Source organism: Argiope bruennichi, chromosome 4 (genome assembly GCF_947563725.1).
Source record: "Argiope bruennichi chromosome 4, qqArgBrue1.1, whole genome shotgun sequence".
Classification (NCBI taxonomy): Eukaryota; Metazoa; Arthropoda; class Arachnida; order Araneae; family Araneidae; genus Argiope; species Argiope bruennichi.
The window spans coordinates 67872696-67889989 of record NC_079154.1 but is presented as its reverse complement, the minus strand read 5'-3'; the positions used below and the strand labels follow the sequence as shown (position 1 = coordinate 67889989).

Below are 17294 nucleotides of genomic sequence, written 5' to 3'. Positions count from 1 at the left end.
TTTAGTGCTATTTTCATTGACAAATATTACAACCTGTGTATTATACAAGTCGTATAAAAAATAACAGGTTTATTTAACCATTGTGTTATACAACTAATGATTTCAAAAGCTTTTGATTCTTCAATAATTTTTATTTGTCAACAAATAAGACCAGGAAACCAATTAAAAATACGAAATAGCACAATCAGTTATTCAGCATTCGAATACAATATATAATTTTTCCGTGACCATGACAATTTAATTGTTTGGTAGAAAGTGAAGGGCAGGAACCCAATAAAAACTACATTCCCAATAAAAACCCAAATAACCAAATATCCCAATAAAAACCATTACATTGTGTAGAGTCCTTTTCTACCTTAACGCCAAGAAATAAATATGAAACGAAACTGAATCTGACATTAAAACAATTAAATCTCCATCCGGTGGGATTCAAATGATGCAAAAGCATTTAATCTCCAGCAGTCACCAGGAAATAATCCGACCCAAACAAAACGCTGCCATTGTCAAGCCTTAATGGCCAGCGTCCTCAGATCGTAATGCATTTGATTAATTTCAAATTTCCTGTTATCGAATCCGGAATAATTGGCATTGACACACATGGGATCGAAGATCCAGAAATCGGAAATCCGCCGCAGTCTCCAAACAATCCGAAGCAGCAGCAAATAAATCAGTTGTTTCGATAGTCTGGCAAAAGTGCGCAAGGTCTCCCTTCGCACCGTGTCAAGGGCGTTAACCAATCCCGCATCCCCCAGGGGTCACTAGGTTACGCACATCCTTGGACCTGCGAAACCTATAAAACTCTCACTTTTTCGCCTCGTCTGGTGTGAGGGAATCTCTCTCTGGTGACAGTTGACAACCATGAGTTGCTTGATGCAGGCAATGTTGGGAATCGTCCTTTCGACATGGATGGCGATGGTGGCGGTGGCAGCTCCACCAGGTGAGTGGAAAATATTATAAATCAATTTTGAGAAAAAAAAAATGTTATTTTTTTTTAAACGAGGATAATTTACTGTAAATTATCCAATTTTAGTATGATGAGAGCACTAGAAAAATTTTAAATAAAAATTTGGAAATATTTACCTTTTCCTGCGTTTACATGAAGATGCCTCATATAATGAAAATAAAAACAGCAATAGTTTTGTTGTTGTTGAATTTATACAACTATTATACGCCGCCAGCAGAAAAATTCTCGAAATTTATTCAAAATATTCTATTTTTCCTGGTTCCTTTTGACAACATAGTGTTGATGCTTTTCATCGTTAATTTGGATGTCTTTTATCCTTATTAATAATAACTGTTATTCTATTTTAAAATTCAATTAACTTAATTTAATTGCCTTTACCATTTTTTCCATTCTTAAATTCGTTATTTGAAGGAAAAAAACTTTTATTAACTTCATTTTGATATTTACTAGGTAATCAAACGAGTTAGATATCTTCACTAGACAAAGAGGTAATGCACTTACAGATAGAAGCGTAAGTTAAAAGTTTGTATAATACTTTTCTCGTGGAAGAAAAGTAAATCTCAACTAAATAAAAAGAATAATTAAAAATTGTCCGTAATATTTTTCTTGGACGTGAATGGCAACGTGCTTGTTAAAAAGATACCACTGCAAAAAGATAAAGATACCATTTTTGAGAATAATTAAATATGTACTTATAAAATATAAATATATACTTTGCAAATTACTTTTTCCCGATTATGGTTTGGTCCAAAATTTGATTCAGGTATAGACTTTTCGTATAAGAACCACATGAAGAATTTTTCCAATTGGTTAATTACATTTTCTTAGTTAGCTAATTTTGTTAGTTTTCTTTTATACAAGACAAACGGACATATTTTCAAAAAAATTCTAGAAGGCCTAAAACGTTAACAATTTAGTCATGTTTTAATAATTTCGCAATTGCAATACTTTCGCTTTGTATTGAGTTTGTTTTCCTACCACAGGAAATGAAAAATAAATATTTTTTTCATATATAAATAAGATTAAAATCGAAATCGAGTGATGTTTATATATTTCTTATACACACCTTTCCTTGAGTGCAATTTTGACTTTGCACTTTATAATGCACATTATTTGTAAGATGAAAGATTTTTAATGATATAAATATTATGGATGAAAACTGCAAGAGAGTTTTTTATAATTTGCAAGCTATTTTTTGTAATAATTTTGAAATAATGGGTATATTATATTATTATATTATTAATGGGTATATAAAATTATTTCATTTTTATTTATAAATTCTTCATCAAAAAAATTATGAATTAGTATTAGTAATAATTTGAATTAATACTATCACCCAAATCAGAAGATCACCTATTCAAGGAAATTCACTGTTTTCGAGTGTTAAAAAGAATGAAATAATTTTTTAAAATCATTATTAATTCAACAAGGAAAATGCGTAAATTTATTATCAATTAAATAACATAAAGCCTAAAAATCAAATGTAAAGAAATCCACTCTCCCAAATGGATCGTCTCAAACCCTAGAAACCTTTGCAAGAGGGAATGGAAAACTGCTAAGGAGCAACATGAAAGTAATGACATTTTGATTAACTAGCACGTAATCTACATCTGAATATATTTTATTCAAGTTTTTCTAAAAATCTAGGAAAACGAATTCAAAAAACAATCATTTTTAAATGACATGGCTGTATATCTATGTAATAAAGACAAAACCTTAATAATAAGTTTCATACCACCTTTACAATTTGCTTTCACTAATATGACTAATATTAAATATCACTAATATTGGCCGCATTTGGCAATTGGTTTGCAACGATTATTTCAGGGAGGGACTATTTAATTTTGATTATGTTTAAAAAGGACTCCATCCAGTTTTAATTAATATCTGCTTGCTTTCACATAAATAGGGAAAGTTTTATTTGAAAGATTTAACAACAGCCTTTAAACAATTTTGTGTAACCTCTGGCTAATATTTTTTTAAATAAATATTTTTTAGCTTAAAAGATATGTTAATTTTTAAATCAAACGAACAGCCTTTGTGGAAAGTTATGTTGCATAATTATTTAATTGCAATTAAAACTACAACACATGTACATCAGTTGCCGTTGGACATTCGTGGTGAACATGTCTCATCGAATACAACCTGCAAAGAACAATTTAGGCAATTTGAAAATGAAGCAATAGTTTATAGTAAATTACTGCAACCCAATCAAACCATCAGTGGTGAGTACTACAAGCAATAGTTAATAGGTTTCAACGAAGCATTATGAGAATTGTCCAGAATATGGCGAAAGACGTGACAAGGTTGCTTTTCAACACTACAACTGTCGCGGTTATGCTGCCGAAGCATTGAAAGAAACTTTAGAATCACTTCATTAGGATATGTTGTTCCATCCGCTATATTCACCTGATGGTGCTCTTTCAGACTACTACTTTTTTTTTACATGCAGAAGGGGCCCTTTCTAGATAGATGTTTAATTCCCATGCAGATATCGAAAATTGGCTGGAGAACTGAATTGCATCTGAACAATAGACTTTTTTTCTTCGAGGAATTCACTTATTGTCCAAAAGATGAAACAAATGTTGTAGTTTCTGAGGGTAAATATTTTAAATCAATCGATCTTGAGTTTTTATGAATGTTATAAGCAATTGTCTTTTTTTGCCTTAAAAAAGGACGGTTTCGTATTTATATATCCAAAAAATTGTTTTATTCCTTCATTTTCCTTACTTCTTTTTTCCATTCCAAACATACACCGCTAATAACAAACAAAATTCTACCTTCTTTTGCTTTCATCAGTGGAAAATAATTACTCCAGTATATATTTGATCAAACAATAAAAATCGATTTCAATTTCGTTGCAACAATGAAAGTATTATTAAAAATTTTTAATAAAAGGAAAATTTTAAAAATTTATGAAAATTCAGGGAAAAATAGCACAGGAAAACTTCCAAGATATCTAAAATGGCATAATTAAATTTTTTTTAAAAAATCTTAAAATAATATAAAAGTTATTTTTCTTAATTAGTATTTTCGGAAGTTATGGCAAAAAAAAAAACAATATCGAAATCTAGTTTTATTTTTACTAACTAAAACTATATTAAAAATTTCAAAGAAATTGCTTTGGGGTGCACATTCCTATCCTTAAAATTTCATTTTTGCAAAATTGCATTACTAAGTCAAACGGTTTCGTCTGCGTAGTACCAAATGAAAGATATACATAAACACAGACGCCCACTTACACACCGCTTTATTTTTAGCAAATTTCAAAACTATTCATTTTTTACAAATAGTGCTAGATGATGTCTAATTCACCGTGTCATTTTTTTTCCTGTTGATCCCCTGGCGTTTGATTAAAAAAAATTCTGATCAAATATAAAATTATATACTCCTTAAATCGGATGGGTTAAACTAATTATAATTATTGTAGAAAATGGAAATATGATTGTGTGACAGAATATACACTATTCTTCAAATCATCTTTAATAAAATAAATAATTTCATTAATTTTGCTTTCTTTGTTGTTTGAAATTAATTTTATGCTCTGACCAATTTATAACTGGAATAAAAATAACAAACTTATTGTCGTCAAAATATATAAATACAGAAAATAACTTTTATATCAAGTTGAAAAAATATGTCTAGCTGAACTGTGAAAAAGCATAATTCAGTTATGAAAAAAAAAAAAAAAAAAAAAAAAAAAAAAACACTCTTGGAAATGCATTTACAGGAAAAGTTCAATGTACTTTTCTGTATTTTTCGCCATAAATAATTTTTTAAATAAAATAACTTCTTATCAACTTTAACGTCTATAAAATATGATTGTTGATTAAACGTTATTCTCTTAAATTCAAAATCTACCTTTACTAAATACTGTTTTTTTCTTCTTTATTTTTTTTGTATATTATAATTTATTTGTATTAAGAAATGGTTTGAAAGTGTTCTTTTTATTAACATATATCAGAATTCCTGATTTAAGTTCTTTTTACGCCAACTTGTCCAAGTTATTTTTTGCACTATTTTATTTTGATTTATAAAAAGTATTCGTGATTAAGTGCATATCTACTACTACATTTAAAAAAATTTGTGTTTGTATGCGTATGCACAAACTATCATATAATTTCTAATCTAATAAATCTATTTTGTTAAATGCATTACAATTTAGAAAAAAAAATCATAGACTACTATCGATAAAATTTCTTTCCACATGATTGTTTATATTGTGGCAAATTCCTCACAACAGAATTCCTCAAACAGTTCACAATTAGAAAAATCTAATTTCTACTTGCGAAATAAAATGAAAGTTGTTTTCCTAATCATGCAAATGCTAATTTATGTTTTCAAAAGCGTCTCAAAGTGAAAATAATTCTTTTATTTCAGAATAAACTCTTTTATTGTACGCGACGCAATTGAGGACGAAATCGTAGTTATCCCTGCTCTCACACATATCCAACTTTCACCGGAGTTCAGAGAAAAGCGTAATCCGTTTGACAAGTAGACTGAATGGAGAAGCAGAGCTCCTGAATTATTCATTCGGCTTCCAGCTAGATTAGATGAGAGAGACGTCCGGAACGATTCATTACGATGTATTTATGATTTCCGGATGGTAATAGATTGGGCGGGAATCTATCGCTTCATATCACCATTTTCTTATTTAACGTATTGGTATAAAGGACACTTAGATGGTGAGAATAATACTGAATATTTTTATTGCTTATTCCGAGTGGGTCATCTGTTTGAGACAGTAACCACAATCAGGCATAAACTTCATCAGGCATGAAATCTAAGAGCTGTTAAACATTCTTATGCCATGCATTTTCCCTGGTGAGTATAGTAATGTTATGAGTTACTTCCACTCCAACGAAGGGACGTATCTCCAAAGCGAGAGTGCTGATGGTTCGATTTGAGACAATAGTGACATGACACCACAATCAGGCGATAAATTTCACCATGCGTGAAATCTAATAGTTATACAAACAATCTTAGGCTGCGCATTTTCCATGGTGAATGTAGTAATGTTATAAGGTGAATTACCTTCACTCCAATGAAAGGGAGTATCTTTTAAGCAAGAGTGCTGGGGCTCCTATTTGAGACAGTAGCGATGTGATGCCACAATCAGCTGATAAAATTCGCCATACATGAAATCTAACAGCTGTACAAACATTCTTAAAATGTGAATTTTTCCTGGTAAATATAGTAATGTTATAAGATGAGCTACCTTTACTCCAATGAAGGGATGTATCTTTTAAGGGAGAATGCCGGTGGTTCTGTTAGAGACAGAAACGACGTCACGCTACAATCAGGCCATAAACTTCAACAAGCATGAAACATAATAGCTGTATAAACAATCTTAATCTATGCATTTTCATTGGTGAATATAGTACTGTTATAAGATGAGTTACCTCCACTCTAATAAAGGGATGTGAATATGACCTTTCAATTGTGACCTTTAAGACACCATCCTCAATTTCTACTGCCATTACCATGACAAACGTAATTCAAGTTATCCCGTATTCTTAGACAGGATGTGGGCGATTTATTTCCGGCTTTGATTAAACTTCAATCCCTAAAGCAAGGGAGTACATGAAAGCATGGATAAGAAGTTACTGGTTAAATAAGTAAGTTCTTGCTTTCTTGACGGGTAGAGTAATGGAATGGGGCTGAATACCTCCATTGAAGGCAGAACATACTTCCCACAGGAGGATATGAGCCGTAGCCGGTAATGGCCTTTAAGATTTCACTATCTCTTTCTGAATCTGCTATTGTGGCGATCATTCAACCAAATCAAGTATTTAAAGTAGTGGTGGTGCTGGGAATAAATATTTCATGATTCATAACAAATCCTGTTATAATGTGACAACGCGTCATTTTTCCTCCGACAATATGAATAATGGATACCAAAATGAAAGTGTCCCATGAATTTAATGAATATAAAGTGTACATAAATTAATTCTTTTAATTTCAATCATGTGTGATTTTTGTTAGAAATTTAATCAACAATATTTAAGTCTTTGTTGTGATCATTAAACTTATATTAGCTATTTAATATTAAATAATAACTGCATTTTTCTGAATGAATATATTGAGGCGACTGACGCTCATCTAGATCACTGTATTAATTACTTGTATATGCAAAAAAATTATTGAACAACTTTTATACAAAATTGGATATGTATGTATAATTACCAAAGGATTTACATTTCACATTAAGATGCAATGACTTATTTTTTACTATTATAAATGATGTCATTTAATGTTTTGCTTATCGGATTTTCAGTACCAATCTGTATGTGATTTAATTCCACTATATTCGACCAAAATTAATCAACCCTTTTTCTCCCTTTCTTTCAGCCCTGGAATGCGGGAAACAAACGATACGAAACGGGCGTATTGTAGGAGGAGACGAAGCCTTTGACGGTGAATTTCCCTTTTTGGTGAGTCTTCATTCCTTTAATAAAATGAAAGGCATGCTGTTTCAGTACAATATTCTTAGAAAAGTCTATCCGGATTATACTTTTGGAATAAAAGATAATATAAAGTTATATAATATAATCATTGCTCAAATAAACATAATGCGATAATTAGTCAAAATTTCCGGGCCGAATTTTTTTAACGATTACGAAATTCTATTCTATATGTGTAAGAAAATAAAAAAAGTGAATAAGTTCAATAAAACAAACTTTTAAAACACACTAATTAATGCGCTAAAAAGTTGAAAATTTTTATATTTTTCAGGTCTTATTAATTATAATTATAAATATAATGACTATTTTGAAATTTTTTTTTTAAATTCGCTTCCAGAGGGCGCTATTTGTATGAAGTCCAAAACTACTAATAGACCAAATAGACCAAACTAGCGAGAATGGTTTTTTCGAAACTTTTTCGCATACTCTCCAATTAAGGTCTTACCCCCCCCCCCCGCACTGTATAAAATTATGGATCTTGGGCAAGATCACATATTCACAATGCCTTTCATAACATTAGCTAACAATATTTACGAAATATAAATCTTTGGCATGAATCTAACGTTTTTACTAAACTATGTAACTAGCGACTGTGTTTTTTAAATACTTTTTCACCTAACAAATGAAACCAAAATTTTAGTCATTTTTAGACATAAAATTGTAGAAAGTTCCTTTCTTGAATTATCGTGTTTACAGACAGACAGACAGACAGACATTAATTCCAAAATTGTTCTTTTTAAATTGAAAAAGGAACTAAAACGAGTATATTCGTCAAAATCTCGAGCTTCGAATACTTTGGCGATTACAGTATTTTCTGTTCGTTCACTTTGCGCGCGAGAAAATAATAAGTCTTAGTTGAAGTGAATGAAAACAAATCATAAATAACGCATTCCATTCAGAACGTTCACATCAGTTCTTTCAACAGACAAAGTAAGTCATTCACGTGATCGATAATGAGCGGCTGATCATTAATCACGGTAAGAAGAACGGAGACAAATGGCTCACCACCATGATCTTTTTCATCATGTTTCGCAATGTGACATCGAAATCAAGCGGCTTTCGCAATGCATCATTAGATAATGCACAACGCAAAGCGGAGTCAATACAATAAAAAAAGTGGAGTTGTCGTCAATGGAAAGTTCTGTATCGCGGGAATCGATATCAGAGTGGCGTTCTATGTTCGAAAAAATGGTTTCCGAATAGTTTATTGGACCAAAATGTATAGAAATCAGTCATTCCAGTATTGAGTCCCTTTCTTGAAATGTTTACATCGAAGATGAATTGTGCTGTAAACCATTATATTCTTAGAAAAACTGTAAAACAGGAAAATATATTTGTGGAAAAAGTTAATCTAAATGCTATATTCATGTTTTTCACATAGGTTTGATGGCTGCTTATTCGTTTATTCGCAAGAAAAATATTGATAAATAATCAGTATTATTTTCAAATTTAAATCTTCAAAGCAAATATATGAAATTTATATTTTAGTAATTTAATATATAAAGACATTCGATGTCATGCGGAAAGATGCCATTTCAGAATGAAATAGTCTTAAATATGAGAAAAATGCATTATCCCTTGATATATATGAATGTATCAAATGTATAGAGTGGATTTCCTATTCCCGATTTCTCAGTTACTTTCGTGATAAAAACTAATAGATTTTTTAGATTTCAAAAAATTTAAATATTCCAATGATATACAAGCAACTGGATAACTAAACAATCATGAGTGCAGAGAATCATGCAAATTAATTCCTATTACAAGAGACTATGCATAAAGAGGTACATATTCGTTATCGGTGATGAGGCCTCACAGCTATAAATACCAGTATGATGCAATCAAGGAATCTACAATCAACTCATTGATACAACAACTTCACATCCTCGTACTCTAGATGGCATTCCAGTCAAAGAAAAAGTTATATTATGTGATGATCCTATATATTAAGAATCTCTTGAATAGTATTTTGGCATCTTGAATGCTTGGCAAAAGGAATTGTTAAGCACAGATTCAGTTTCAGGATAAGGCAGCAATATAGCCATTTCCAATTGGTTATTTATTCAACTTATATTACTATCTCAATGTGAAGGACCATTTTGGTATGAGCGTTGTAGTTTTGAATCTAAACATTAAGCCAACATCAGAACAATATACACTATATGATAACCACGTCTACAATAGTATAATTCTCTTCTATTGATTATTTATTCAAATTATATAAGTATCTTCAATGTAAAGAATCATTTTGGGATAAACCTTGTTATTTTGAATCTAGACATCAACACCACGTCAACATCAGGACAATGTACACTCTACGGTAAATATATCTACATGCACCATGTACACCAAGTCTACATGCATAAGAGGTCATGAAAGAAATTCAGTATCGGACTCTCTGACCTGCGATATTAAAGTAAAATCTTATCACTAAGACGCCTCAACACATCTTTTGGGCGAGCCTTATACAAAAGTCACTTCTATGGCAACCACTGTCTGAAGGGGTGGGGTGAAGTGATAAAGCAACTAAGAAAATATCGTCAGGAGTCTAATTAACAAACTCCCTCATCTTTCAAATTAATTTGCATCAAAATAAGTTACATTTAATTCAAGAATTAAAAGCCGTTGAAATTGGATAAGATGAATTACACCCGTTTGTAGTTCTCTCATAATTCTGTCATGAACTGTAAGCATAAAAAGTAAATACTTACTTATAAATATTTTAAAGGTAAATCAAAAAGTAAATTATCCATTGAGTGTCATTTTCATCAATATTTGTATTTTACTGAAAACTTGCTTTTAAAACATATTTAAAAAAACCGAGATTGTTTTCAGTAGTCTTATAAAGCCAATATTATTAAACTGCTATAATTTCTGCAGTTTAAAAATTAAGTAGAATTTTTTCGAACTAAATAAGAACTCCTGTATTGAAATTCAGAATTATTATATTATTACTTCAACATTATGTTGGTAAACTACAACTTCAACAAAAAAATGCCTTCAGAAATTTTGAGTTTTTGATATCCCTATTTTTATGATGCAAAATGCAATTAATGTAAAACGAATTCTGCAAAAGCTATTCTCAAAGCATAAAAAAAATCTTGAAATAATATAACAATATTTTGAGATTCCGACTTTCAGCGCTCATTCGTCTTCTTTTATATTGATATCAACATTTCGAAGAATACTGGAAAAAGGTTGTTTTGAATTTCCGACGAAAAATCTTCTCGTATTTTCGAATTCCCACTTCCAGCTCGAAAGGCATAAATCAATACGCAGCACACCCTTTTATCTCTTCTGGAATATTCAGAACATTCCTGGAATGAACAAAAATAGCTCTTAACGTCATAGAAGCGACTCTATTTAGAAATGAAATTCCCCTGCTACTGTAGATATTTTTTGTTTACCCATCCACAGAGAACGAAAAATATTTTATTCAATTTCATTACATTTCTTCCAGATATATTTTTAGGAATATTCAGAACAATTGCATCTATTAAAAATGGCTATAATTTTTTGGTAAACAATTACAGGTAAAAAAAATTAATGCAATGGAGGCTTAAGGATTTATTTAGTACATACTAATAGCCATATTCTAGCTTTCTCTCATCATAACATAACCTTCATAAGCTAATATATGTCCGTAGCTCAAAAAAATAAGGTCACTATTTTTGGGACACGGGTACACAAATTATTCTATGCGCAAATTAAATTCTATATCTGAAATAGAATCAGTTGATATCAGCACTATCGATAAATAGAGCTTATTTCGGTCCTAGAGCTCCGAAATTTTTGTTAAAAGATAACGATGTTGACGGATACATGGTCAGTGATTAAAGTGCGAAGTGTAAAAAGGGAATTTGAAAACGCATTGAGGATTTTTCTTGAAAAGTGTCATTGTGACAATACCCGGCCACACATGGCCTCGATTAACAGAATTTAGACAACCTTTTTGAGGGAATCTATTGGAACTCTTTATCTACGGCCCGGATCTCGAACCTAGTGATTTTCACTCTTTTCGGACTGTTGAGGAAGCACTTGACGGGTCGCTGTTCCAGAATTGATACCGAAGCTCACACAGTCATCGTTATACGGATTCACAACCTGGATCATGATTTCTAGTACTTCGGTTTCAATAGATTAATTTACCGATGACACAAATACTTCAACAACCATGATGACTATGTGGAAAAATAATATGCACCAATACCTTTTTACCTTTGTCGATCTCCTTGGATGTGTGCATAATTTTTCTTCTCTCAGAGGACTTGTTGCCATAGTTTTTGAACCACCTTCATATTTCATGTCAGACATTGTGAAGTCAGTCATTGAGACGCGTGCGATAGCCGTATGTGTAGTTGCATATAGCTAATATTGCATGTATAATTGCATATAGCTAAATATTCTGAAACTGGTTTTCATTTCATTAGGAAATGCGATTTTTTTTTTATGAACAAGAGTGTAAGAATTGAAGTTGCGTATAGAGAATAATTTCACATAATAGAGAAATAGTTACAGAATGGTTGTTGCCAGTGACACCAAGGGAAATCATGTCGGATAATTACTACGTAGCGCAAGCAAAAATTTAAGCTTTATTTTGTTTTGTAATCCTTTTTTTTTATCTTTGCTTTCAAGAAAGTCCCAGACATTTATAATAGATGATATTGTTCTATTCCAAAATATTTTATATTTGCCACCATTAGCGACCAGTTTATTCACCTAGATTATTGACTAGGGGTTTGACTTTTGACATTTTGATTTGAATTTTTATTGACTTTTTAGGCTGTTAAAAATCAAAATTAAATGCATTTTTATTTTATATGACGGAAAAACATTAATATAATTTAATCAATCGGCTACAAATTACATCACGTGCAAATTAAAAAGTGCATATACTATGAAATAAAAGCGAAAGTGAAAATCTTACTTCAGAATTGATTATTAGCAAAAGAGTGCGATTGAATATAGGATAAATTAGAATTTCATGATGACATTAAAAGTATTTGTGTATTAAATTAAACTTTAAAATTAAAGAAAACAAAATGTCTGGAGATGAAATTGATATAATTAGAAAAGTAATCTTTTGAATTTTAAGACGATGAAAAATGTTTTTAGTGAGCTAATGTTTTTGGAAGATATCAACATCAGTTTCTGTATGTAAGTCTTAGCAATTATCTATCCAGCGACTGTTAAGCCTTTTTACGTGCTCGATTAGACTTTCTGTTTGACGCTTATTTCGACATTCTTGGGGTTTTTTTCCATCTTATTTCTTCTGAAAGAATGGATTGTAAATGTTCGAGCACGGACGAACCCTCATCCGAGTATTTCTAATAATATTTTGCAGCTCCATTAGTTAGCTAAGCGAAGCATTAAATTACATGTAATTAAAGAAACGTTCAATTAAGCAATCTGAAATTAATATGAAAGCTTGTTTATATTTGATTGTTGCCATTCGATAGTAAGCAATATCATTGATTTTTATGCATTAGAGTTTTATATATACAGATGTACAAGATTTCTAATTTGGTTATCCCATCGGCAACTGAGTAATTATAATATTTATATAATTTATTTATTTATTTATTGAAAAATGCATTTTTAAAGATTAAATTAATAGTTTAGAAAAAAGATTTATAATTCTTATTACTTCCATTATTTCTCAGTGACATGTAATAATGCTTATTATTCTATTGTTGAGATTACATAGATATCCTAAACATATTAGAAAACTAATCACTATTAATTATTAGAAGCTATTCAATATATCTTTTCTAAGCTCTAATATATATTTCTTGACAATTACCATAAATTCTTCATCCCTGATTATTCAAATGTGGTCACTAATTAGTATCTTCTATGTATTTCAACCTCAAATATTTGTGCTTTTTTACAGTAACCGCCTTAGGTACTAAAGATTCACTAATTAATAATTTAATAATAGGTGTTCATTATACAATAATTATGTTTAAAATTTTTGTAATAATAATTTATGTATGAACAGAAAATTATACTGAATGAAAAGCAAGAAAAATGATTGTTTCCATTTTTACATTTTTCTTAGGCAGAGTATTAAACTTATTCATTGTGTTTTTATTTTTAAAAAAAAAGGGAAATTCAAGAATAGTAACTATCGCTAAATAAATATCTATAACTCTCGCCTACAGAGAAATTTTTTTTATCTTATATATATTTTCATCTGAGATACGGATGATGGATTGAGATGCACATCTGTGAGAAAAAGATTTCCACTTTAAAATTCAATTAAAACAGATATATGGACTGTTGGGCTCGAAGTCAACTAACGAATAAAGTTATGTGGAATTCTATTAGATTAAACAGTTCACTTGTACAGATTAAATATTTAACATTACTCATTTCATTTTAACAGCAAATATTAATATCGGAAGATGACATTTAATGAAATTTATCTGAAGGTAATTGAAATTTATTTGAATTTTGCGAAATGCCAAGAGCACTCCGCATCATGGTCGGAGCAATAAATCATCCTTATTTTGAAGAGATAAATTTCAACGTTATCATTGCTTTAAATTATTATTAGAGTTTTTTAATTTTTTCTATTTTAAGTTTTAATTCAATTTTTATTTTCCAATTCCGATATTTAAACTTTGCATACTCATTCCCATTTCCTTATGAAGTTTTCTAGACAAATCATTTTTTTTGAAACAAATTATATTTTTAAAGTTTATTCCATTGGTTTGCTAGTTGAAAATACTTCTTTTAAATGGGCATAACTTCTGGATCTTTTTTTTTTTTGTCAAAGAATGATAATATACTGGTGGTGTTCTATTTCCGACTATTGAACATGTCTGGACAATTACCGAATGAGTCGTGATATATATATATATATATATATATTGAAAATAACCTTCAGTAAAATTCCTCATGCCGACATGAGTAAAAACTTTTGTTTTAGATTTAAAGTGATTCTCCTTATATAACATCTCATCCACCACAGAATCATCAATTCTTGATAAAGCATCGTAAGTGAACAAAGCAAAATCTGATTTAATGATAATGAGTCAGATATTGAGTCGGATTGCCTTACTGAGGCTTTCCGGTAGAAATTTGGCTACATCTATGTTCTTTGGGGAAAATCAGGTGTAATTTTAGCAATTAGCCCTATTCATTGCTAATCATAAATAAGTCCATCAGTTTCTAAATAATAATGGTTAGAGCACAGTCTAAAATAAAACCCATAAAATTCTTCTATTATGCAGAATTATGCCTTAATTCACTAGGCCACTAGTGAAGATGAAATTATTCTATTCGAAAAGTGACTAAGTCACATGGTTTTTACAAATCTCCATATGCCTCACAGAATGGTGACCTTACATATCTTCAGGGTTGGCTGGGTCAGCCTGAGTTTATAGAAACTCTTATAGTATAGTTAATACTTCCTATGCTATATTGAAACCGTCTAAGAAGAATTAAAACGCTTAACTCTATCAAAATAATTTGACCGAATAATTTATGCTTTACGAGGAATGTCCAAATTTGTGAAGCCTGATTTGTTGTTGCGGATGATTGCTGAAACAAAGTTTTTTTTTTCTCTCTCCAGTTTCTGGCGTTTGTATGTATAAGGATTTGTAAAGGCATTCTTAGAGTACAATTACTCATTAAATGAGTTTCTATCTTTATTTACTTTCATACGTGCATCTCCTTTTTTAAAATTGACTAATCTTTATATCTCTCATGCGTTATTTCCAATTGATATATCTTAAGCCAATCCTTAAATTTCCTTGCCCAACCACTTATTAAGGAATCTCATTGTGCCATTACTCTATTCATTTGTTATGTTCGGTGGTTAAGAACCTTGAGTTCAAGCACTCCGTGACTCCTCTCAAATCGATAAATAGTCTTTATATTCTCTTTTCTTTGAAATAATATGTTAATGAGAAATAAATGAATGATTGCATTTTAGACATGCACAGTGGGAGGGTTAAAGCGTTAATTATAAGGGATTATAATTGAAGTGATTATAAAGCGTTGATTTAGTGATAATAAGTGAAGCAGAATATCGACTCATATTATGGCAATAGTCAAAATCTTCATGTTTTTAATCATTCTCTATAAAGCGAAATTGAATTACATTAATTTTCCGCTATCCTATATAACCAGCTGAAGAAAGGAGAGTAAAAAAAAGAGATAATTTGGAGAGAGTAGTTTAAGAACAGGACGTTTATTCACATACAGATTATAACTTGAACTGATTGTACATTATCGGTTTTAGATCTACCTTTCTTTATAGAGGAACTCTGTAATTTGTTTAAAAAAAATTAGATATCCAAGTGATGATGAAGCATACGCCGCATTGATAAGAAATCACTTCGATGCCAGGAGAAACTTCTAACTCTGAATCATCGAAACAAAATCGCAAAATTCTATTTCTTTATGGAAACTTCATTTTCAAAAATGAAATTCCTAATCAACGAATCTAACTTTCAGTAAGTGTTACTATTAATTCTAAAAAGGGAAATATTAATTTCAAAATCAATAACAGAAAAATGTAGATCACATTCAATTTCAGTCTTACTACCAAAAATCCTCACTTATTTTAAATCGTTACTTAACTGTAGGTTATAGTTTCTATTGGATTCAAAGTTTAAATTTTAGTTTAAAAAAATTCTTATTTATCAACTCCTCAAAAAGAAAAAAAAACCTGAGTTTAACTAGTACAATATGACTAATATGAGACAGCAAACAAGGAAAAATATAAAATCAGCTTGTTTCAATTTACTAACTTTTATATCTTACTTCCTTGATATAGTACAAGTTGATAATGAATAAACGAATAATTGAATCTTAAGTACGCACATTGCGAGGAATAATTGAATCTTAAGTACGCACATTGCGAGATTTAAAGTGTTGATTAATTTGATGATTATAATAAGCGAAATAAAACATAGCATTGATTCGTACTATTATGACATTTGTCAAAATCTTTAATGCAAAATTCTTCATATGAACATAAACGACATATTATTCTTTAGATTACAGGGTCATGTGATTTGGTCCCAACAAATTGTTTTAAAAAGCTTCACATTTTCCATTCAGTGTTATTTAAGCATATTTTTCGATCTGGAATCTACAAAAACATAAAGAGGTTTTAAAAAGAAATCTAACCAAATAACGAGACAAAATACCTTTAGTTCTAAGTTAAAAAGAAAGTTATGTTTACTTATTTTTATCTTATATGCAAGAGATAAAAGAAAAAGATTGTCTTAATGAGATGTGAGATCCTGAGAGAAAACGCAAAATAATTAAAAGCGAGTAGCAGGTCGTGTAATTCCACTTTTCCCAAATTATTTAGTTTTTTTATTTGTTGTTCTTTATTTCTTTTCCATTTCAGGAAAAATGTAATTTCGCTATCATCTCTGTTATTCAAATGAACAAAAAGAATCTTCTTGGAATTTGGAATACATTTCTATAAATTCCCCTCGTAGATAAATTCATTAGTGATCATTAAAGAGACTTTTCTTTAGTTTGTAGCAACTTCTTGTCAAATAATTTATGAAATCACAATGGAATGGTGGAAATTACTTAAAAGTGATTTGCAATTTTTGTTGAATGGGAAACGTTTTATTGAACACAGTAGCAAACATTTTATTCGCTTATATGACAAGGCAGCGGTTTTAATCAAAAATTTGATTTGTTTCGTTGTATTTTTCTAAAAATCATTTTAAGAATTTGATATTTTTTCCAATAAATCTAGCTTTATCATAAAGTTTCTGAACCTTTAGTCATTTGAAGAATTTAATTTTTTATAAGCCTTAATAACATTCTTCTCCTGTATAAAAGCAGAAGAATTTCATTATTTTCAAATTTTCGGGGGTTTTGTTTAAAAG

At 30.1% G+C, this 17294-nt stretch overlaps 1 protein-coding gene across 1 annotated transcript in view; it reads left to right on the top strand.

The window, feature by feature from the left end:
- The first annotated feature begins 872 nt into the window (after window positions 1–872).
- Window positions 873–17294, top strand: part of LOC129966827 (vitamin K-dependent protein C-like) — a 29232-nt gene continuing 12810 nt past the window's right edge. Inside the window, exons 1-2 of the mRNA XM_056081407.1 lie at window positions 873–937; window positions 7316–7398. Coding sequence (XP_055937382.1) covers window positions 880–937; window positions 7316–7398 — 141 coding nt within the window. The 5' untranslated portion in view covers window positions 873–879. The remainder of the gene's footprint in view (window positions 938–7315; window positions 7399–17294) is intronic.